The following is a 25,789-nucleotide window of genomic DNA, read 5'->3' as shown; positions in this document are numbered from 1 at the left end:
GTAATCTCATCATTACTCGTCAAGCGTCTGGTAAGACAGAGCAAGAAAGAGCCGTTTAAGCCAGAACCAGAGCATAAAAAAGATTTCAAAATTTCTGCATCTGTTGAAACCATACGTACTAGGCTACAGGAAATAATTGAAAAGCTCTTAGTCCGGGACAAGTGCCACTATTGACTATTAAGATTACCAATCAACAATGGCCAGTGGAAAAGTGAAGGAATATATTGTGGACAGACAAAAGTAAAATCGTGTTATATTGTGGGACAGGATTTCGTATTTTCGTTCCACCAAGTAAGGAGTACAGAAATATGTACACCAAAAAAAATCGATAAAGCACGGGGGTTCCAATATATGATATAGACGTGCTTTTCGTACTTTGAATTTCGCAACATTCTATGGTGCTATTATTTTTACCGCAGCTGTATATTTGCCAAACGTTTCTAAACTTTTAACAAAATCTGGTCTCTGATCTCATAGTGTAGGTCACCGTTCCCCGAAGTCTTCTCTTGGAGGCTTGGCTCCCAAATTCCGCTCTGTATTAAAAAGCACGAATCAAAAATGTGTAGAGTTAAAACAAACATCAAATGGATAAAACTTCGATCGCTTTTTCAAAAATATATCTTCATACATATATGTACATACATATGAATTTATAATTCCTTGCCGATAATAATGTTGAAGCAATTATTGTTATTATTTCTAGAAATCTTTATTGATTGTATTTGCACAGTTTGCTTAAAATTAATGCAATTTTGCAATTTTGGTCTTTGAATTCCCTTTTCGTTTTCTCTTTATCTTTATACATACATAATATATGTCATATTTGTAGTTGAAATAATAGGGCATAAGGTAAAAGATCAAAAAAAAAGGGGAAAAAATCAAAATCGTAAAAAAGAACAGATGATTATTAAATTAAAGAAAAAAAAAAGTTATTATTTAAATAGGTATAATTATGTTTATATGTCAAATACATATTTTTTTTTCATCTTTTTTTTTGTTGTTATTTCTTTTTACTAATTTAGTTTAGTTCAGGAACTAAAATTACTACTAATAACTAGGATGTATTTTGTATTTTAAAATTGATAGTCAACACAAATTAGAAAAAAAAAAATTGAAAAAATATATAGAATCACTTTGTTTACAAAAATCACTTTTATGCAAAATTCTCTAACTTTTCTCACACACTCTTTACTCTCTCTCTCTCTCGCTCTCTCTTTCTCTCGCTCTTTGTCTAATGCCAAACAAATGAATGGCATTAAGTAATATTGAAATACTTTTCTGTTACTTTTCTCTACCTGATGAGTCGTATGGCTGGTTGAGTGGGGTGTGGAATGGTGGTTGGGGTGAGGTGGGGGTGGGGGTGGGGGTGTGTTAGTGCTAAAGGGTATTTAAATCGGCATGGATTGTGGGTGGGATTTGGATAGGGGAAGACAAACAAATTGAAATTCTTACAAATCAAAAACTTTAGCCCTAAAATTAGTTAAAAACTTAGCTTAGACATCCCTGTGTGTGTGTGTGTGTGTGTTTGTGTTTACATATGTTGTGTGCGTGTGCGTGTGTGTGTGTGTGTGTATTTAAAACTAATTTAAATTAAATTAGCAATTATTTGTTTTCCTGTTCAATGACCACCACTGAACTCGGCATGGAATTCGCGTATACTGACATATGTGCCCGTTATGAAGCCAACAACACCAAACAATATCAGACCCGAATTCTTCCACAATCTCCATTTGAAGCGGCCATAGCCGGGATCCTCGTGATAGACAGCCAATTCAATGGTAGCTGGCACAATCATGCCCAGCGTACTAAGGCACACGGCACCAATCAACGAAATAAATGGACCCAAATTGGGTAGTGCCACGGCAATGGCTCCGCAAAGAATCTACACACAAGGAATTGAAACATTTATCATATTGTCCAATTGATATCTTCCTATCTACTTACCACTAATGCCACACGCAGGCCATATTCGCTGGCATTTTGACGTTCTGGTGAGATTTTATGCTCCATGCCTTTCCACAGAATGCTAACGGGCACATAGAACTGCAGTGTAAAGGTGAAAAAGATCGCTATGGCTATCATCAGTTTCACGGATTGGGCCAGTCTGTGAATAAACAGAAGGAATTTCGTAACATTAATATACGATTCCATGGATTTTATACAGAAAACTCCATAGTTAGGCAACTATTAATTAACAAAGTGTTCAAATGTTTCCTTAAGTATGCTATACAAAAGCAAGAGCGTAATAGGCATTTGTTTATATTCAAATATCAACTCACTTGTCTTCCAAAGGCAAATTCAATGTAATGCTAGCCTCTGTAGCATCACCGTACTTCAGGTAGCCAAAGAATCCGACCAGAGTGTACAGGGCAATGACGAGACCCATGCCAAAGTTCAATACCGAAGGGCAGCCAATAAAATGGGATGGATTCTTCATGTCATTCTCCAGGGACATGACTACACCAATGCCTTCCAGGGCGAAGATAACAGTGCCGAAGAAGAGGGGCCATTGAAGGGGCGACACAATACCCGAACGTTCAGCTGGCGCTGGCAAGTCGGAGAACATGTAGATGAAAGTTATCACAATGCCCACGAACATCAGTATATTGGCAATCATGGAGAAGGGCGTTAGGAACTTCAAGTTTCGCACGAGACACATGAGAATCAATGGAGCCGTTACAATCATAATCCACACACGGACACTCAGGTGCGTTTCCAAGTAGACATCGACCACCTGTTGCACATTGGTGGCCACAAATACGAGATAGATGCAACAGCATCCCAGCAGATCGATCACCAGAAACGTATTCACCATGAAGCGTATAAAGCGGGACCAGCGATTCAGGGACGGGGGGCCGTCGAGGAAAGCCTGCTCGGCCACATCGGCGAATCCCATCATCGGAATCTTGCGACGCCGACACAAAATGTGGGCGCACTTCACCAATATGTGGACGCAGTATGTGCAGAGAGTGCCTACAGCGAAAGTGGCCACCAATCCAAACCACAGGCCTGCATTCATGAAGGCCATGGGCATGGCCAATATACCGGAGCCCAGAGATCCCTTAAGCAGATGCACAAATGTCTCCACATCCCTGTAAAGAGTGAAGAAAAATAAAAGTAAGCAAAACATTATAAATTTCATCCATAAAAGATTCTCAAGAATTGTTTAAAAAACTATTAAGACCCACAGGAATCTCTTACTAATTTATTATTTCAAATTATTTGTTTAACTCTAATTGTTATGCTTCTTTTGTTCGCCTTATTTTATACACTACAAACTTGTTAGGTCGAATTCTTAATACATTTTACATATATTTTGTAGTTAAAGATTTCATATAATTTGTCGACTTTGGATTACGACTGGGAAGATAGATAAATACCAATGGAGTTGCAATTTGCCATAACCAGGTCTGTTCTACATCTTTGACAGATACCCATTTCCAATAACCACCTGTTCTCCCAACTTTCCTTATCGTGGCTTACTTTCTCTATCAAGGCCTTCAGAAAGAAACATAGAAGAAAACAGCTGGGAAAAATTTACTAAAAATTCAATATGGTTTTAAATATAATCGAGAAAGTTTTTTTTTACATTGTTTTCAAATAGTAGAAACCTTTTTGGGAAAGGCTTTTTGGGAAATAATTTTGATGAGATAATTAGGTCGTAATTCATGTGTGACATTTAATTTTAAGACATTTTCTAGGAGGCTAAAAATAGTTCTTTTTTGTTGTTACTTTTTCTTACATATCATTTAATTATTTTTGTAATTTTGTAATTGCAGCACTTCCTAGACTACTACCAACGAACAGAGAGTATCAGGAAGACCCATTTCCCATCCACTCTTCCCTGAATCCACCTTTCCACATTATCTAAAGACAATATTAACAGAATTTATAACTTCCTCAAACATTGTAATTTACTTGAACATATTTAAGTCACTCATATATATCTTAGAGCCGAAGGCCTCGACGCTAGCTCGTCGTTACTTTGATTAAATTAGATTTCCTTAAGCAAAAGGGAGTATGATTTTGATTAGTTAGTTTTACCTTACATTGTATTAAGACCTTTTTTCATTTAGCAAATAGTAAGGTTCAAATAAGCGAAAACAAATAGTTTACAATTCATTTCAAATTAAATTAAATTGCAATAGATAAAGATAAATGTTTTATGTTTATGCATTTCAATTCCGATAGTCAATAGTCATTATTATTATTATTATTATTATTATATATATTTTTTCTTCCAAGCTATAGTAAGAAAAACTTAAAAGAAACTATGTGAAAATACGTCTTTAGTTTTATTTCCAAATGTTAAATTTTTTTCCCCGCATCCCAAATAGAGGTTTCGCTTGAGTTTTTTTCCCACACCTAATTATATGCCTATGTATATGTATGTATGTATGTGTGTAAATAAATAATTTTAGTTGCCAAAAATCTGATGAGTAAAAATACTATAAATTTCAATAAAGCAAAAAAAAATAAAGGAAAAAACATTCACACACTAAAGCTGATTATTTTTCCTGCTTTTCCGTAGTTCAACAATGTGCATCTTGACGATGACCTGTAATCCAATGCCTAGAAATGGCATATTAGACTGCAAACCCGTAAAGGTTTTTAATTATAAAACATAAACTAACATTAAGGGAATCGGTTCTGGAAACTAAGCATAGTAATTTACTAAGGGAGAAGAATGTTGTTAGTTAGATATGAGAGAAAAGTGTAAGTTAGTAAAGGGCATCCATGCGTCGTTGTCCCTCTTATAAATGGTTTGCCGCTTTTTTCCTAACGGTTGATTAAACAAAACTAAAAACAAAATGCTAAAGGCCTTTCATCGAATAATCATGGAGAATCAAGATTGTTAATTGCATTTGTTATAGAATATTTCAATTGAAATCCGAATTGGCAATTGTTTTAGCCATAAAGCGTTTGTCCTCTCAGTTTGTCTCTCTCCCTCTCTTTCCTCTGTGTTGCTACATATAAATAGACAACAAAAATTTCACATACTAAATGAATCGAAAAGCGAAACAAACGGCAAAAAAAAAAGAAGAAAAAAAACACCGAAAAGCCGAAACTAAATAAGCGAGAGCACACACAAATACACATTTTATTCGGCATTACATGAATTTACTTTATTTTTAGTTTGGAAGCAATTGCCAGCTGAAAAGTCCAAGGACAATGTCAATTCAAATTGCATTTCCGTTCAAATCGAAAACGATTCGAAACGATACAAAAACGTAACGAGAATGTTTTGTTATTTCGTTATTTTACGTTGAAATAAGGTAAACTCAAAGTCTCTTGGGTAAAGTTCAATGACGTAAATGCAATTCTTTTCTTTTTCGGCTTTTGTTAGTCATTGAAATTGATTATACTATACTATAGATATATGTTGCTATATATTTGCACGATCAGCTGTTTATATAAGCAACACGTGAAATTGAAAAATTTGACAAAAATGCATAGTTCAATTATGTTTTCTTTTCAATTATTTCGTTCAATTTAGTTTCATTTACTATTCACATCTGCCAAAAGTTAATAATATATTTTAAATAATAGAAAATTTTAAAAAAGATTATAAGGATATGATCACAAGTAGTTTTAGTTTAATTTCTAAAGAAATCAATCAAAAAATTTATGTCAAAAAATTTAAAAACTTGTCCAAGTTTCACCCAAAAAAATTTAAAAATATTTATTTATGATAACTAAAATGTGGTATTTTGAATAAATAGTTCGGAGCTGATCCATTCCGGATTAGATTAGCTTAAAAATCTATATAAACAGGGAGATTAAAATCACTTAACTTTATCTTAAAAAAAATCAAATATGAAGAAACATATTTTTTAACATTAAAAACCGTCATCAAGTACGATTAATCAAAGATCTGAATTATTAGATTCTGCATATTTGAAACCTCTTAGAAATTTTCAAATCGTAGTTTTAAGTCCTATAAATTTCAAGTGATTTGGCATTTTTGTATTAAACTGACCTGTCCAATTTTAGACCAATTGTATATGGTTAATTTTCATTGAATAATTGATGCATTTATTTCTCAATTTGAAATAGTTTAAATTCAATGAATTCTATGATATTTTCCATTGTAGATAGGCACTTTCTTGTATTGTGAAAACTTTTCTATTCACAGTTTGCACTTTAAATAACTAAAGGGTATATTTTGTAGGTACTTACGATGTTGGATGCTCCACTTTGCGATGCTCAAATGGATTATAGTTGCCATCCTCCGAATCATCACCGCCGCCTTTTTTCCGTGTTATTACCAATGGTAATGTTGATCCTGCAGCCTGTTGTACGGGTACATCAGCCATATCCGATCTTATGAATCTATCCGAAGATGAATACATTTCAAACATTGTTGTTGATGAGTTATTATCAATATTTTTGTACATTTCGAATTAATTAATTATTAGTTAGTTAGATGTTTAGTGGCACTGCACTAGTCAACCGAACTGAGGCGAATGAATTCAATAAAGGAAAAATGGACTACTATACTCACTTGGGTTTGCTTATATTCGCGATATTCCTTTGGCCGTTTGCCTCATACACCGACGACGATGACACAACCGAGGGAATTTTCTAAGAGAAAAAAAGGAGAGAGATAGAGAGAAAGAGAGGAAGAGAGAGAGAAAGAGGAAAATTCTTAATAAAATGGCAAGTAAGAAAGAGTGTTTTAAATTATGTAAAAGCTCTCATCATCATGATTGTACCCCAATTCCCATTCCCATTCCCTTTCCCTTTCCCATCGCATCGTCTTAAACATCATCATCTTGACTATCAGCTGCAAAGTGACTATAGAAACGATATATTCTCTTTTTTTGTTATTGTTTTTTGTTTTTTTGGTTCTTTTCTTTTCTTGGCTGGCAGGCAAATAACAAGATCAACGAACAAGTTCAATGCAGTTTTATGACCACCAATACGAATTTTTCTATCGAAAATGTGTGCGACCTTGATGTGAGATGCATTCATCTATCTATCCATTGCAACGCATCACCTGTTTGTCCAAGCTGACGCCACTCAATGAGGTGGTCATTATCATGGCAGCCCCACTAGAGCTAGCTGGGGGTGGTCCACCTCGTTTTAGTGACATTTTCAGTTTGTGGCGACTCAAGGCGGCACTCGATAAACGCTTCTCATGCAGCGGCCCAAAGGAGCTCAGCTCCTGTTGCTGCTGCTGCTGCTGTTGATGTTGCTCGCGGCGAGGCGGCAAAGGTGGTTTTCCCTTTGGATCGTTCAGCTTGAAAACATCTGCAATGGGTTTGGATAGGGGGGAAAGTGACCAGGACCCAAAAACCGGGACTATCCAAAATAAGGAAGAAAAAACAAACAAACACAGATGCCTCTGGCTCTAGCCAAATACTAAATACAACTAAATCGGAATAAAAATCTGAGGCGCTGCAGTCAAATGACGACGACGACGGCAGCGACGACGTCGACGACGACGACGACAACGACAACAACAGCGACAACGAAAACAATCATCATCATCATCATTATTATCATCCACATCATCATCATTGTGAACGTGATGATCATGATCATCGGGTAGTAGTTGAGGGGCGACAACAAATCAACGCCAAAAGTTGCCAATCACAAAACACACAAACACAAAATGAGAAAAATTGCATACAACAAATCTAAATTCTCTTATTTTTACTTTTTTTTCTTTTTCTGTTTTGCGTTTTTTTTGGTGGGAGTAAATCTGTTATATGTATTTCGTTGAGTTGGGAAAAGTGGAAGATGACCATCAAATGGCTGCGCGTGATCTAAGAGATCGCATTGTTTCTACATCTCTCGCACGTGTTTCACCGATCCGGTCTGGGGTTTCTCTGTGAGATGCGCAACAAAGCAAAAATTAATCAGGAAGTTGCAAATTTGTGTCAACACATACATAAACACAAAATAAAATAAAATGTTTGTGTATGTACATACATACATATGTGTATATTTTTTGCAATTTTATTTGAATGATGGCAATCCGTTAAATTAAAAAATTGCTAGCCAAACTAACTGAAAGTGGGGGGTGGGATGCATTGTTTTTGTTACATGTTTGAAATTTATAAAATCAGTTCGTATTATTTTATAAATAACTACGACCAATTTCGCAATGTCCTGGATGCTTTTTCTTGTTTCTTGTCGAAGGGTCAAATTAAAATTGCAAAAGTTTATTGGTTTATCTTTATTCTCATTCAGTTTATTTGTAATAAATTTTAATAAAAAAAAAGTTAAAATTGTTAGAATTTAGACGAGAATGTACACTTTCGCTTATTTGTTTGGATTTGTCAAGCCAAACGGTGCGTATACTTGATTCACTGCACTTGCACTGCTTGTAGTGAACTGCACAATTGCACTGCTTAGCGGAATACCGCCTCACGAGCACAGTGGCGCACCGACTGCTTTGTAACAAATGAACTGCTTGCATGAATTGTTCTCACTACGTGGGAAATTTGAATTTAAATTTAAACTTGACCTCGTTAAATCGAAAAAGATAATATTTATAAATATTTGGAAAATGATTATTCTTTTTTTTCATTTCCTTGAACTAAACATTTAAAAGTATGCTACTCAATTATGAACATAATCATCAAACGTTTTTTTCTTTCGCTGCTTTTTTCTTTCCTCTACTAATATGAATTTTTAACTGCGTCTAACAGAAAGAATTTCGCTTTGTTTGAAAGCAGTTTAGCCCCGCTTTTGTTTTCTATATTACATTTACAATTTACAATCAGATCGCTTCCATTCAAACACTGAGAATTTCAATTTTGTTACGCTTAAATGGTTCATTTTAAGAGTCAATAAACCAAGTTAAACTATTTTTTGTTTTTGTTTTTTTTCGGGAAACGGTAGGAGGAGGGATGAGTGTGGGGAATTTACGCCTCAGTTAACTTAAGTTATGGACCACAGACAAGAATATTCGAAATGCGCAAATTGCACATTCTGACAACAAATAGTGAGAAAAAAAAAAAAATGATTGTTAGTTTCTGACTAAAAATATACATTAGGCAATAATTAGACAGCTGCATGGCAAACTAATGGAAACAAAACGTCATTCAGGCGGGGCAGGGCCGGCAGTTATTCAATCTGTCAATTGCGTGCAATAAAATTGAAGCGGAAAAGTTCAGGGAAGTTGGAAGTGCAAAAAATAAAAACGAAAACTACGTTGCATGAGAATATTTCTCTCTAACAGCTAAGCAAACATCAACAGAGAACGGTGAACGATGAACGGAGAATGGAGAACGAGCACAAATCGAAAAATAAACCAAAATGTGTGCAAATAGTGTTGCATTTGCAATTGCCCTGCCAAAGGGGCTTGGGCAACGGCAGACGAGAGGGAAACACGTGTCGCATTGCCTCATTTCAAGTTCAAAATGGCTGCAAAAAATGCAATCGCTCTCTCACGAAAATTAAGAAAATGAGAGTAGCAAAAAGTGACAGAGACTGATAAAAAGTGCCAAAGAGAAAAGAGAGAGAGAGAGAGAATTGGGGGGGGGGGGGGGGGGGAAGTTTGTTTTAGATCCATACCCGCGAGGTATCTATTCCTAGATAGTTGACAAATATTTATTGAATGACATATGAGTAAAACCTACTGCAATAACTTTTGCCATATGAATAATCAAATTTACTACGACTTTAACATAATTTTGTAAAAAAATACTTTAACTACATAAAATATTTATAAATTCCTAAAATCTTTCTAAGTAATCTTTCCCTTATTTGAATATAGTTTAAGTTTGTTCTATATATTTCTTTCGAGTCATGTTAGCGAACTTAAGAAGTTATATATATTGAACCAATCCAATTTTCTATATTTAAGAATATCTCTCTGTTGACTACGTTATTGAAAATATAATCATTGCAAATTATGAAAGTTTCCTTTTAATTATGTTAAGAGCCAATATCATTTTTAATAACCAAAACTGTTGCATACTTTGCGAGCGACAACTACAATGTTTTCCACATTTATAGGTCAATCCATTTTATTATCGAAGTAATTTAAACTTCATTTGTAGTTTACCAAACTGAGATTTAATCTTTCTTTAAATTTGTAATCCTGGGCCAATCAAAGGTAACACTGTGATAGTCGAAAAAAAAGACATGGCAAAATTCGATGGTTTCACCCTATTTCGGGTCCTGCGAATCGAACTGCATCATTAGTTTTTTAAGTTATCACGATGGTTTCATACAAAATTTTTTCGGGAAGTTTTTCATCAAAGTTGCCGTTTTTTCGAAAAGGGTATTTTTTTCATTTGCTTCTAACTTCTAAAATATTAATTTTTTTTACAAACTTTCTTCATTAACGTTTCTTAGAATTAAAAGAGCTACAAATGTTGGGAAGACATCTAGCCTCTAAGTCCGTCCGTTCCCGAGCTTTGGGACAAAATGTAAAAAAAATCGAATCTTGACCCAATTTTTTTTATGTTTTCTTTCTCGCATTTTGCTAATATTGAAAATTTTCCATTCGAATCTGGATCCTAATGTGAGAATTTACTATGCTCAATGGCAGCAGAAGAAACACCAGACCTATCTAATTTACGGTTTATAATATAACCATTTAATCAAATTGAATTTTTATACCCTTGCAAAAATGGTATATTTATTTTGGTCAGAAGTGTACAACGCATAGAAGGAAGCATTTCCGACCATATAAAGTATATATATTCTTGATCAGCATGACGAGACGCGTTCATAAAGTTATTTTCTCAATAACTTCATTATTTTCTGAGCTATTGTCATAATTTAATATTGGTGAGTTTATTACACCCATAAAGAAATCTGCCAAATTTGATCAAGATCTTTCTTTTCTTAGATATGTTAACAAAATTAAACTAACTGTATTTGTTTAGTTTTTGAAAAATGATTATACAGTCGGTATAATAAATGCATATTATTTATTTCGCAACAATATTTGTCAAGGGCGTAGCCTGGTTTGAGCACGGGCGGAGGAGGGAGGGGTCCATTTAAATCAATGACTTAAAGGTGAAGTTGATACAACTTTTTATAGGTTTTCAAATCAAAATGTATTGAAAAAGTTAAGTTAAGAAAAAGTCACTGTTTTCGAAAGATCTTGATCAAATTTGGCAGATTTCTTTATGGGTGTAATAAACTCACCAATATTAAATTATGACAATAGCTCAGAAAATAATGAAGTTATTGAGAAAATAACTTTATGAACGCGTCTCGTCATGCTGATCGAGAATATATATATTTTATATGCTCGGTAATGCTTCCTTCTATGCGTTGTACACTTCTGACCAAAATAAATATACCATTTTTGCAAGGGTATAAAAATTCAATTTGATTAAATGGTTATATTATAAATCGTAAATTAGATAGGTCTGGTGTTTCTTCTGCTGCCATTGAGCATAGTAAATTCTCACATTAGGATCCAGATTCGAATGGAAAATTTTCAATATTAGCAAAATGCGAGAAAGAAAACATAAAAAAAATTGGGTCAAGATTCGTTTTTTTACATTTTGTCCCAAAGCTCGGGAACGGACGGACTTAGAGGCTAGATGTCTTCCCAACATTTGTAGCTCTTTTAATTCTAAGAAACGTTACTGAAGAAAGTTTGTAAAAAAATTAATATTTTAGAAGTTAGAAGCAAATGAAAAAAACACCCTTTTCGAAAAAACGGCAACTTTGATGAAAAACTTCCCGAAAAAATTTTGTATGAAACCATCGTGATAACTTAAAAAACTAATGATGCAGTTCGATTCGCAGGACCCGAAATAGGGTGAAACTATCAAATTTTGCCATGTCTTTTTTTTTTTTTTGAAAAAAACTATCACAGTGTAATTAAATGAAAATGTAAATTGTTTTCCATCTAATGGAAAGCATAAAAAAAACTATATTATAATTAAAACCTTAAAAATTTCAATTTTTTATGTTTTTCTTTAAAAGAAAATTCATTCTCAAATTTCTTGGTCATTACATTTTCCATTTTAAATATTATATATAAATGAAATCGTAATTTAGCATTTATTAAACGGAATTTTGAACTCGATTTTTGATCAGAAATTTTTGCCAAAATATCCAATATACCAAATGTTTTCCTGGGGCTGTATTTTAGCCAATTCTTTAACTGTTCTCAATATGTTATATATCAGTTAAATCGCAATTTAGCAAATAAACTGCATCAAAAACTAATTTTAATGATAAATAACACAATATTTTAAAATTGGAAACAGAAGTTTGGAGTTTAATTTATTTCATCAAAAACTTAAAGAAGAAAATAAGCGAAAATTTATAAGCTCAAGTTAAAAATCAAAATAAAAAGTTACCATTTCTGTATTTCTCTCAGTGTAGCTTGACGAATGCATTATCAGCTAGCAATCACAGTAGCAGCAGTTTGTTCGATATAAAAAAAATGACATAAGTCGAAGCATTTAAGAAATAAACTCATACAATCAAAATGTGTCGTTCATTCACTTATGTGGCAGGTCTTCCCCATAGTTGTTTGTAGTGATAAGAACTAATCTCTATTGAATTTGAGTAGTTTCTATTTACTAGCTAGCAATCTTCTTCAAAAGTTAATTGTGCGGCAATTTGTGACTAACGAAATGATCATTGGAGCATGAGAAAGCATTTTAAATTGCGTTTTTGTTTCTTTTTGCATGCCATGACGAAATCGGAGCTCAGGTATTTACATGGGTTTTTCATCCCTCTCTCACTATCGTTCTTTCTCTCTCTCTCATTGTCTTTCTGCTAGTTGAGTTGAGTCAGTTGAAGCCAAGTCGAAATCTCTATCAATATTTCTAATTGAAACTGTCAACCATTAAAATTGACTTTGCAACAAATACAACAATAACAAACATGCCATTGAACTTACATAAGCAGATATGTGAGGGGAAGGGGGTACTGCGGAGGTGGTGGCGGAGTAGGAGAAGGCGCTGGGTGGAGATGGGGCACGGAGGAAGTAGAATAGAAAACGAAATCGGCAAACGCTAACAATTTTCTGTTTGCAATGGAAATTTTTCCATTTTTGTTTTTGTTTAAAAACTGCAGTTTGATTATTCAGCATTAAGTCACGTGGGCCCCCTCATCCCCTCCACCACACGCCTCTGATCGTGCATTAGAGAGGGAACAAATTTGCAGCAACAACAATTCGGCTCAATTTCCAATGAAAATTTACGGCATTCTGTCAATAAACGAATGATCAGCCAAACTGAAGGAAGATCGAGCTATCAAACACTGCCAGGTTTTGATGGGGGTTTGCCTGGTGAGGGGTATGGGGGGTCGAGGGGACATTATTTGCCGTTACATTTTACAGGAGATAAGATAAAATGATTCACAATTGCACGGAAAAATCGTTTGTGTTTCAAGTAACACAAAAAACACTGTGCACAGTGGATAATTTTCAACATTTACAATTTTCATATCAAAGAATTTCTTTGATTTATATATTATTATTGTTATGCCAACTTTAAATTCAAAAGAAAGCAAATATAAATATCATTTCTCTACTAAGAATTAGCCCAAAAAATAAGCTACACTTTGTTTCTCCAATGTATTTCTAATTTGAGCTTAAAAAGTTAAACAAAAATCTACAAATTGTGAAGAAATTTTAATTTTTGTTTATTTTTTAATAAAACTTGCACGAATTAAAAGAAAATCTTTTTCTCAGACTTCCAAAGTCGTGTTGGTACGATCATATTTTTTCCTTTTGCCTTTCTGTTGTTTCTTGATATCAAATAATTATAGTTATCCTATCTAAATGTGATTTGGTGATAGGTACAAAATATCGTAATCGTTATCCGATCTAAACGTGATTTGGTGATATGTACAAAATATAATAAAATCGTTTCTATTCAACAAATTCTACAACTTAATCTACCTAATCAAGTATCAATCCAAATGCTTTTAAACTGAGGCCGTAAGATCTATACAGAAAGATGAACAGATGGACAGGCGGAACTATAGGGCCAGAAACCTTAATAAACTACAAAAAACTCAACATTTTTAGAATGAAAACTATAAAATTTAGCTTTCATTTACAAAAACTGCTTAATTTAATACTTTTGAAAAATAAACGAATTTCGACAAGTCAACAGAAAACTTGCCCACTGTATAATGTAAATAAACCCTGGCATATCCAAACAATAATTTAGCAAACTCAATCGATTTTCAATTTATGATAATTGACTATACGGCGCATATTGAAAGGATATTAGCAACATTTAGGAAAGAAAAATCTACACCGAAAAGTAAATTTAGTCAATATGAGTTTATTATGAAACTAATTAAATTAGTTTCCTTTTAACAATTCACCAATGATATAATTATCTTCTATATCTGTGAGGATATATTGATAAAAAAATATTATATATCAGGTCAATCAATTTCAGTCATTTAAATCATATGTAAATATTTATCAAGTTTTGTGCCAGTTTTGACAAGAATTAAATTTCTTATAGCCAATTGATCCAAATAGATCAACAAGTATTGGAAATTTGAATCGAAACTTCTAGAAATGGAAATGTTAGATAATTTATTTACCTGGCCCAATACCCTTTGATTCAGGTTCAAATTTCAAGTGCATTCTGATGCAATTGGTGAAATCTATTGCAAGAAAGTAAAAAGACACAATGCGAGAGAAGGAGAGAGAGAGACAGAGAGAGAGAGAGAGAGAGAGAGAGAGAAAGAGAGGGAAAGAGGGAGAGAAGAGTGAATTGAGAGCATGAGAGAGTCTCTCGCATTGGTCACACAGTTCCTATGTTTGCGCTCTGTTTTTAATGCCATGGAAAATTACCAGACATTTGTCGAACTCTCCGCAACAAAATGCAAACTCAGCGCAATTTGTGCAGCAGCCCAAAAAAAAAAAAAAAATTAAAAAGAACAATAAATAAAAATGCAACACGAAAAACGCAAAATGCAAAAATGATTTTGGGTGCATTCTTTATACATATATGTACACATATATATGGCTATATATGTTTGTAGATATGCGATAATTTTATGCATATTGCCACGAAATTGTAAACGTGCAAAAAGTTGAAAAATGTTGCAAATCGAAACCCTTGAAAAATGCTGACATAAGTAGGTAGACATGAGAGATATCGCCAACACCCAAAAAAAAATCAGAATCTGCGTAGTATATCTAAACCTAATACATACATATCATACATACATATATCTAGGCAATGGCACACTCCGTTTCTAGGTATTCCACGTGAAATGAAAATGAAAATGGAAACGAAGACGGAGACACGGACAGGGCAAACATAAAAGTGCAAGGCTCGAGTCGGGGAATTTTAAGAGTGGAAATTTCCATTGAGGTTCTCTACTCCTATAGGAGTGAGGGTGGATAAACGCACTGTGGTTACTCATAACAACAACAACAACAACAACAACAACACCAACTAAATGGAAAGAAAAAAAAAACATCCCCGAAATTAGGCTTCAAGTTTGTTCAAACAAACAACACAAGATTTGCATAGGCAATTAGACCATACAGTAGAAACAGAAAAAAACAAAAAAAAAAAAACACAAATACTACACCAGAAAAAAGGCCATCGATCAATAAACAAACAACAAGGGGGGCATTAGAGGGTTAAGACCCGAATACAGGAAGAATTGACTAATGGCCAGTAAGCGTATCGAATCACATGTCAATTTGAAACTTGGCAAGTCATTATGGAAATTTTACATTACAATCAGAGCGACTCGTTATCATATGATCCCCAATTGGATCTCATGCTGATTATACTATACATAGGCAGGATTACTCATGAGCGATATGATATTTGATGGATGATTTCACAAACGAACTAAACGAAGAATGAAGAAGAGCATTAGAAACGAAATAGGAAAGAAATTTGGCAAAGAAAGGTCTGTCCTTTATTTTAAGTTAAAGCAATAAAGGATAATTAAAATAATGAAAAAATAGACAATCCCATTGCAAAATTTCATCTATAGAAGAAAGTTATATAAAATAAATTTGGAGAATGCTATTTTCAAATCAATCAATCAAATCGAGTAATACGGTATTCTTTAAAATCATTTTATAGAAAATGTTTCAATCCATTTTTAATTATTAATCGATTTTCAAAGACTTGAAATAATATTAATTTGGGAACATCTGCCAAATATAACTAACTAACTTGCAAAACTAATTAATAATGACTTAAAATAACCTTTAAAAACTATATAAAAGAAACAAAAAAGCAGCTAACTTAAAATTTGTTGCAGTTTTTCTCTATCAGCTAATTTATTTTATAACGAACTTGACTATTGCTTGATACCAAAGCAAAGAAATATATTTTAGAACTCAAAAGATTTTGACTTAAAGTTAGGAGTTTTCAAGAAGATGCTAAAACAAGCAGAACTAAATTAGTAAGAATTACAATACAATTAGAGCATTTAAAGAACAATCGAATAATTCAAATTTGAATACTCTTTAAAAAAAAAAAAACTTATTAATGGGCAAGGCTTTAATTTAAAAAGTAATTACATAATTAGTAAAAGATTGTAAATATTTTGAACAAAAGCAGTTTGAAATAAGTTTCAAAAGTTGTGTAATGAAATTACACAAATGAAAATGAAATTCGTTAGCAATAAGCCGAATAAAGAAAAACACAACTTTCTAATATATCGTTAAATAAAGTAAAAGTTTCAATTTCGAATTTCAAAAAAATGCCACAAAAATAATTATTATCACTTTCTTTTCTAGAAGATGTGAAGTTTTTTTTATTTCTATTGATGTTTACTCGATAAAATTACACTAAACTACAAGTTGTCTACAAAACACACATTAAAAATTTGGCACACCAAAAAAAAAAAACAGGACACACCAAAGTCCTGTGGTCCCGCAGAGTGGGAGAGAGTGGACATTCCCAAGGGTCTGGGTTGGCCGCACTTTTTGTGGTTTTTTGTGTGTTTTTTGTTTTTTTTCTATTTAATTTTTTACTTACAGTGTACTCAGCCGGCGCCAAAGGCGTTCGCGAGTCGCTTTTGTGGAAACTCATGATGCACTTGATGACGAGCTAGCGACTCGCTATGGCAATCGTTTCTAATGCTATAATCCTTTGGCGGTTGCCGATGATATCCTTCGGTTATCCTCGTACAATTGCCACACACTTGTTTACAACAACAACAAATAAAATATAAAATTTTATGGATAAATTTTGAGGCAATTTTCAGACTCAATATTTTTGAAACAAATTTCTTTCGTTTTTCTTGGCAACTTTCAAATAATTTATTTTTTTATTATTTATTCTTTTCAAAAAATTTTTTAAGGACAAAAAAATTATATGTAGATTAATTAATGCAATATTACTAATAATGCAACTTGCGAGGCGTTTCTAGTCGAGACGAGAAGGGGCGGATTTTGTTGAGGGAGCGGGTCAGACGGGGGGTGTAATAGAGGAAAGTTTAAGTTCAAAAATTTTCTTCTATTATTTCTCGGTTTTTTTTTTTTTGTATTTTTGGAAAAGTTCTGAACAACCGCACGCTTTGAGAAACAGAACAAGAATGCCAACCTTTGCACTGAAACAAGCGAGTAAAACCCCGCAACACACACACGTTCGGGTACTCACACACACGCACGCACACACACACACACATGAGAGAAGACGAAGGCAAAACTATGGAGAGAAAGAGAGAAAGAGGGAGTGTATATGACATGGACATGGGCGTAGTGGGCAAGGGGATAAAGTTTCAAACGCTCGCAATTTCAGACGAGTTTCTCACTTTTCACTTTTATTGCTTTTGAATCTTTAATTTGGTGAAAGATTCCTTCATTTGTAGAGGGATTGTCATTTCAAAATATTGAAATTTTTCAATTTTTGAATACGCACTACAAAAATTAAAAAATTACTTTGCAAACTTAATTATACAAATAATATTAGAAAGTTTCTATTCAAACTGCTTACGTTAGAAAAAAATTGATAAAAAATAAGTTAAAGTAATCTTATTCGAATGGAGAGGACTCGATTACTTTTTAAATTAAAATTAATTTTAGAATTCATAAGATTGAAATATGTAAGAACAATTAAAATGCTTTCTAAAGAAAGTTTTTTTTTATTTAGAAAAATTTAAAATAAAAACCAAATTTTCGATTATAATTTGTAATAATAAATATTTCAATTCGCTGCACTTTTTCGCTCTAGTCCGATAGATAATATTTTTGAATAAGTTTTACGGTCAACTTTCGGTAATATAGTTTTGATTTTGATTAATTGTTTAGCAAATAGGTTAGATCATTGCTTTGTACCAAATTTAAGTTGATGCTATTAAAGTTACTTGGAAGTCAACTTTATTCGTGATAAGTCTCCTATATTTTTGAATTAACTACAACCATGGAGTTAGTTGGGACTCGAGAGAAGGAGAAATGCAATGAGTGGGAGAGCGAAAGCAATTGCCGTTAGGTGAATGGGAGTTAGTCTCTAGCAACCTTGTTAGAGCCCATTTAAAAGGAAACTTGCTCCTAGGCTTTTTCATTGTCAGGTTCCGCCAACAAAAAACAAAAAATAATGCGTCACAATCAATGAATCAGTTGCCACAGGTAACAAAAATCAGAGAATCGACGATGATGATATACGAAATAGATAGATAGATAGTTAGATAGATAATATTTGATTTAGATAAGGAATGAAACCATTAAAGCTTATTAATTGATATCATATGCGAGATAAGAATCAGCGACGGTTTTCGGCGCAATGCCTTCGGTTAATTGTCAGCCAATTGAAACGTGTGTGACCCAGCATTGACCTAACATCAATTGCCAAAATAAAAAAAAACTGCCCAAAATGTTCACGACCAAGGCTAAAAGCTCGACTTTTGATTACCCAATATTGGAGTGAAGAAATAATTCCCAAAACTCCATCTATAAATAGCTGAAGTGAAAAAAAAAAATTGATTGAGAAAATTGACAATTCATTTAATATGGTTTTCTGTTTGATTATCCGTATTTCTCAATTAGATTTGGATTGAATTAATTTATAATATATTCTTCTTTTTATAAAACATACTTCAAAATACCTAAATGAAAAGCCAAAGTTAATTAAAAAAAATATTTGCTTTAGGTGCACGAACTGAACACCACGAACGTGACATATTTTTTTTATTAAGAATTAAGAATGTAATTCGCATGTAAGAATGTAAAATTATAAAGGTGCATTACTCTTAAGTCAATTAATTAGTAACAATTACAAAAATATTAATTGAATGAATGATCGGAATACAGCTTGGAAATTCCATGTTAATGATATTCCATCAATATATATTCATATTTACATGAAATATTACAAAATATTTTCACCAACATTAATGGTTTTCTCTATTTAAAGAAAAGGGCGTAGGAGTAAAACTAAATGAATAACATTATATAAGTGTGATTTTAAAAATGTTAAATAATAATAATTAAAAATAGAAAGTTGTTAATTAATTACTTAAAATGGTCACTGTTTTTGACATTAAGCAAAAGCAAAAGCATACAAATTCAAATTCTAAATCATAAAAAAAATATCTCATGCCAGTTTGATGTAGAAGAAATTTAAGTTGGATACTCAAGCAGCTTTATGCCATATGATATTTGTATAACCTACTGGGTATAAAAACACTCTCAACTTTCCAAAAAACGAAAAAATATAAGAAAATAAAAAGGGTGGGGGGAAAAATCAACAAAAAATTTAAATCAATTTCAATTTTTGCGTCGCATTTATTTATATTTAAGTGTGTGTAATTTGAAACGTGCGCCAACTGCAGCTGTCTACAAATAGAACGGCCGCACTTCTCTTTCCCCTCACTTTTCTGACCCCATCCCGATCGATCGTTTCGATCACCATCATCGATCAGCAGTCATTTGAACTGTTCCTTCTGACGAAACCAGTTGAGAGCGGTTTATTCCTTGAAATTCCTTCTTTCTCATATTTATGGAAATTTTTCTTCGTTTTAAATGCTTTTTTCATTTGGAGCACAATAAAAACCAATTTACCTAAACTTGACCGACTTATGCGCTAGAGATCACTGAAATCAAAAGAATTTCAACTAAATGGAATGAATACACGGGATTAGATTGAAGTAACCTTGGCTGCGTTATTACTGATTTGGCTGGGATCAGTTGGATGAATAGTTAATAAACCCAAGGTGACATTTATTAAAAAAGAAAACAAATCAAATGGTTTAAAGAAATGTTTTGAACACTGTGACCCAGATACAATTAAATTCATGAGTTTTGCTTCGATTTTTAAATGGAACTGCTTTGAAGTTTGGACAAATGTAACGGATAAAACCATACCATTGCATACTTTTCTGCTGCTTGCTAAATGCGGTTGAAATTAAAAACAAAAACAGTGTAAGCAGTTTAAAAGCAGTTTTTTGCTGCTTTTTTGCAGTTCAAAAGCAGTTCGATGCTTGCCAGTGTTAATTTTAAACTGCTTGACCGTTAAAAATTGCATTTCAATAGTAATGTAGTTGTTTTTGCGATTTTCAGTCATTATTATTGTGAAGATTAAATTGGGTACTTTGTAAGTAATTGTTAAAGTTAAATTTATATGTCGGTAAAGCTGTTCAACCGCTTGTTTTCAAACTTTAATCAATGGAATAAGCAAAAATAATTATATCAAAAATAATTGCAGCTTGAAACACACTTAGTCCCAAAAATTAACTATTACCAAATAAATCATTAACTCAATAATGAACTTATTTCTGCTTCTATAGCCCTTAAAAATGTGGTCTGACTTTTAAAGCATTGATTGCCAATTTTGTAAAACTTAAATCCTTTCCTGTTTCTTTTCACAACTCAAGAATAACTTTCTTGAGAAGCTTATCACTGGCAAAGTAGCTTAGAAAAGTTCTCAAACTTTAACCAAAATCAAATAATCAATCTCCTTTTTGTGTATTTTCTTTCTTCCCGTCGAACTCAGGAAGTAGTTGCTACATATATTCTCACTCAACTTTACACATCGAAATGTAAATTAAAATCAAGTTGTACTTGAATGCTTATTTATAGCAAAACTCAAGTGAAATGAAAACATTTGTTCAAAATAACAAGAAAAATTCATAATATTTATAATACAAAAATACGAATGTGCATGTTACAATGCAAAATGCATCCGCGAAAAAATTTCACCTAAACTGGTTTTGTTTCACACTCATTTTTGATAGCACAAAAAAAATGAGAAAAATTACCTAAAAAAAACTCATTCTTGAGAGATATTTACCCAAAATAATTCAATAAAATAGCGGGAGGCAAAAAAAAAAATAAAAGAAAAAAAATACAAACAAAATAAAGAAATAAATCCCCGAATTAGGGTTTTTTTTTGGATTCGTTTGGTTATCGAGAATCAAAAGGTTGTTGACTTAGAGCCTTAACAGCGAGTTAAGCATCAACTTCACTTCACTTGCACTTTAACTCAGTTGGGTTTCAGTTCAGTTCACATTGAAATTATAAATCCATTACTTGCTCACCTTTCAATTAGCTCAGGTAGCAATAACAAGAATAGAGACGATCAACTAACACATTTGAGACAATAGGCCAAACTAATCCTAGTCGACGATTTTTGCTTGCCAAGTAAACGTTTTTGCAATCGAAATTGGATGGATAAGACCTTCTTTTCGTCAATATCTAGTCATATCCGCCATGGATGGGTACAAAGTATCAATTAATTTCAATATTCAATGACGTTATTATCTATTACATACATAGAAATGTGCATATGGTTTCTAGGTCTGTTGATATCCAAAGAAAATTATATGTATATATAGATAGATCATAGTGGGCCGACACGATCGGTCACACGACGGCTCGTGTCGGGCCAGACAAAAGAGAATATTCGTTGTTGATTTAATTAAAAATACATGTATTTCAATTTCAGCAATTTATCTGATTTCTAAATTTAAAATAAAAATAGTCTCTGGCTCTAGGCTCTAGTTGATACACATACAAATAAATAAACATTCTAAATATGATTCATTCTGATACTTAAATTCCCAATACTTTAAACGGTGACTAATATTCTAGATATTGGATATAAAAAGAAAAACTCTCCATAAAGTGCTTCAATTAGTGTCGATAATAAATGTCATTCGAAAGAATTTGTCGTTGACCATTTTAATATATATTTTATATTACAACGAAACCTATGAGTACAGTAGTCATTCTTAAACGTTTTTACCGAATTCTCAGAATTGTAAATGACTGTAAAATAATCTTATAACTAAGTGCTAATTGCAGCATAAAGAAACTTTTGATCAGAACAAAGGATCAATAGTTAATAGTACAGTATTTAAAGAAAAGGCAAATATAAATCCAGGAAGGTTCCAAATTCATTTGACTCAAAAACTCGTAAGAGTTTATTTTAATAAGAACTAAACCAATAATAGTAAAAAAAAAACAGAGTTACTTGGCTGCGTTTGGTTATTATGTGTTAATTTCTCCTAAAATAAAAATCCATTGTTCATTTATTTTATTTAAGTACTATGTGTAAACTAGTAATGAAAAAAACATCGATCCATCGAACATCGATGTTCTTTTGGCGATGTTTTTTGATGTGTTTGTTGATGTCGATGTTGAGCGATGTATCAATGTTTTACTAAAACATCGATTTTATTTTTCACTTATCAAATTTTATCATATATTTATATGAAGCTGCTTTGAAAAGCCCTGTAAAACCTTACTTAAGTTATAACTTTAAGCGCATTTCTTTCAGATTGACAACAAAGATAAGGCAAACGATTTTTCCTCGGCGGGAAAAATGTTAACAGATAACATAAATTAAATAAGCCCAAATCAGGTGAATGAAAGTTTATTTCGGAAAGTAAAACCCATAAATACTTTTTAAAATAGTTTTTGAAAGATAAAGCTAAAAGGGGCCAGTGGGTTTTAATACTTTATTTATTTAAGATTAATTTTAAATACTATTATGACATTATTAACATTGATAGCATGAACTTAGACATCGATGTTTTTATTGAAATTTGCATCACTAGTGTAAGCATTATCAAAAGAATTCAAGGGTTAAGGCCTATTGAAGACGCAGCTAAAATTTAAATAAAACTTGATTAATAGTAATTAAAATTGCTTGGTTTTAAATATACCACAAATAGGTTTGAAATTTAATTAGATTTCTTTTCTAACTCTTTAAGTTTTTACTTTAATTGGTTTTACTTATTCAATCCCTCACAAACAAGTATTATTACTTTAGTAATTGTTAGTTTACACTTATTGTTAGTTAAAGGAAAACTTTGGTCAATCGAGGCATTATTAAAGCCTTTTGCCTCAAGGCACTTATTTTGTTATTAATTTAATTAATTAAAACAAAAAAAGATCCTTTAGCTGTTTAAGTTTCATCACAAAAGGGGGAGAGTAGTATGGAAACTGTCACAAAATGTCACAAGGTGACCCCCTTATGGCGTCATGGGGGTTGATGCCTTGTATTACCACGATTTTGATTGTTATAGGTTGTTTTATGTTATAAAACTTCTGTAAATCCTAATTATAAGGCCAATAAAGTTTTTTTTTTATTTTTGCCATTAAGTATATTTGTTTACTATCGATTATAAACTGGCGTTATCAAATAAAGATATAGAAACACAGGAACTGCATCGCAGCAGCGAATTAGAAACGTGTGTCTTGAGACACCTTCCAGACATCACATCTCATAGGTAAAAGAAACCTAATACAATTTTTGTGGGATGCAAAATCGAACCACAAATTACTATATAATACTTTTATATTATAAATATGTTTTTCAATTATTTTGAAAAGTGATCCTGAAGGGTTAAGAGTCAGCCGATATGTCATCGATCTATTGATTTTGTTACCTTTTTTATAGGTAATTTATGTAGATAATTTTGTTGCGAAATTCAATTCATCAAAATTATAATTTTAAATTCAAATATAAAATATGTATTTATTTGGGAAAATATAAAATACGTTTTCCACCAAAACAGTTGTTTTTTTGCAATATTAATTTTGGTTGCAAACCCAATATAATGTGTAAAAACGCAAAATAAATATAGAGTAAAAATATAGTTTATTTTTTCACAACATGTTTTAGTTGCTTAAGTTTATTTTTTACACACTCTCTTTGCCTCTAAAAATTTGAGGCTCCGAAGATTCTTGGTCTGCAATTTCTTCAATCTCAAGATTAATAAGTCAAAAAAATTGAGAGCGAATTGTTTGGTCATTTAATACAATAGCAAAATACCTTTTAAATTTAATTAATATTTCTTTGAGCTCAACGAAACAAACGACATTGAGTTCGAGCCGAATCGAGGTGGGGCACAATATATTTGAAAACTTGCCTCAACATAAACGGCAATTAGGTTTGATCTGAGTAACCCACGTTGGCAATTTCCAACTTGCTTAAAACGTTTGAGTGAACAATTGAGATACATTCTCTCAATGGGCAAAATGAATGCAATTTTCGACTCGTATTTATGAACAAATTTTCTATGCACAATTAAAAAGTCAGTTGGGATAAGTTCTCTCTATTGTTTTGAGATTTGTTTTTTTTTTTCAAATTCTTCCAACAATAATTATCTATGTAGATATATTTGCCTAATGGGTGTTGGCGGAAGTCTTTTTAATAGATTTTGTTTTTATGCACAAAACAACACCCACTTTGAATCGAGATCGGCATTAATCACCAGCAAATAAGAAATTTGTCTCTTTCGACTGCTCCTCGAATGAAATAACGATTGTTAGGTAACCAGACCAGACAGGTAAACAGTAGGCCGACTACTGCTGCAATTTGGTAGCTGGGTAACTTGGCTAATGAACATAAACCCAAATCAAATAGTCATTAAAATATTGAGCGAGATAAGATGGCCAAGCCAAAATGTCATTTGTGTTGTTTACAGTTATTTAATTACAATCTCCACAGATGATATACGATTAAAGATAGAGATAGAGATAACACAAAACTACATAGATACATATATCCACATATAGAGTATGTTGTATGTACATATCTCGCACAGTTTTTAGTCAACTATTATTTTGGGCATTCGAGCATTGACGAATGTTTTTATTTATTTTTCGATTTGAATTTGATTTATTAACCAATTAGGCCAATTCATTGTGTTTAATCTTAACTGATAAATAACGATTAGAACTTACAATATCACAGGTCTGGCCCGTTGTTCCACTAATCACCGCCAGAGTCATTGTCCCAGCCGTAGACACAACAATACGAGTGAGATTAAGTATACGAGGTGTTGTTCTCCCGCAGATTGACAAGCACAGAATGAAAGAAAAACTTGCATCTGGGGCGGCAAAATTCAATTAAAAAGATTACAAACAAATTTAACTCACAACAACTCAACTCAAAAGCGCAAAAAAACACAAAATAAAATGTCTCGTAACTTGCTTTTTGAGTTCAACCTGTTCGAGTGACTTTGACCATGATCGTGGCTTAACATTCAGCATTGAAATAAAAATTTTGTTGCTTTGTTGAGGGGGAGGCGGTGGTGGTGGTGCCTTTTCTATGATTGCTGTAGTGCAATTCCAAACCTAGCAGCTAGACAACCTGAGGCCGGACAACAAAACGTGCGTTCCGCAAACTATTTAAATATTTCTCAAAAATAGAAAATAGTAAAACTGATAAAATGGAGACAACTCAGTTGTAGCAGTTGTAGGCCCAGTGCACGCAGCGATTAGGTTCGCTTATCTAGCATTTCGGGGCCCCAACAATAATAACTGAGTGTAAAACATAACTCAGATTAGTGGGAGTTCTTATTATTTTTTCTAGTGCCTCCAGTTTAATCGAGTTGAATGCACGTCTCTCTTTCTCACTCTCTGAGCAATGCGGAAATCTAAAAATACCTGGAAATACCTCTA

At 32.6% G+C, this 25,789-nt stretch overlaps 1 protein-coding gene across 3 annotated transcripts; it reads right to left on the bottom strand.

Annotated features, from left to right (window-relative positions):
* Nucleotides 1-690: 690 nt before the first annotated feature.
* Nucleotides 691-25,139, bottom strand: LOC6645159 (proton-coupled amino acid transporter-like protein CG1139). Of its 3 annotated transcripts, none has more exons than XM_023177164.2 (6): nucleotides 25,070-25,139; nucleotides 6,506-6,585; nucleotides 6,181-6,333; nucleotides 2,280-3,092; nucleotides 1,945-2,104; nucleotides 691-1,882 (listed from the first exon to the last, which is right to left on the bottom strand). In XM_023177164.2, exons 1-6 carry the CDS (start codon nucleotides 25,115-25,117, stop codon nucleotides 1,619-1,621), a joined length of 1,518 nt encoding a protein of 505 aa, XP_023032932.2. In that variant the 5' UTR covers nucleotides 25,118-25,139; the 3' UTR covers nucleotides 691-1,618. The 3 variants fall into 3 exon arrangements, with proteins under 3 accessions (XP_023032932.2, XP_002067874.2, XP_023032933.1); XM_002067838.4 differs by lacking the exon at nucleotides 25,070-25,139 and adding an exon at nucleotides 16,917-17,160; XM_023177165.2 differs by lacking the exon at nucleotides 25,070-25,139 and adding an exon at nucleotides 7,001-7,298.
* Between the last annotated feature and the right edge of the window lie 650 nt (nucleotides 25,140-25,789).

Source organism: Drosophila willistoni, assembly GCF_018902025.1.
Source record: "Drosophila willistoni isolate 14030-0811.24 chromosome XR unlocalized genomic scaffold, UCI_dwil_1.1 Seg105, whole genome shotgun sequence".
NCBI classification, from domain to species: Eukaryota; Metazoa; Arthropoda; class Insecta; order Diptera; family Drosophilidae; genus Drosophila; species Drosophila willistoni.
Note: the sequence above shows the minus strand (reverse complement) of the source record. Positions and strands in the feature narration are given on the sequence as shown.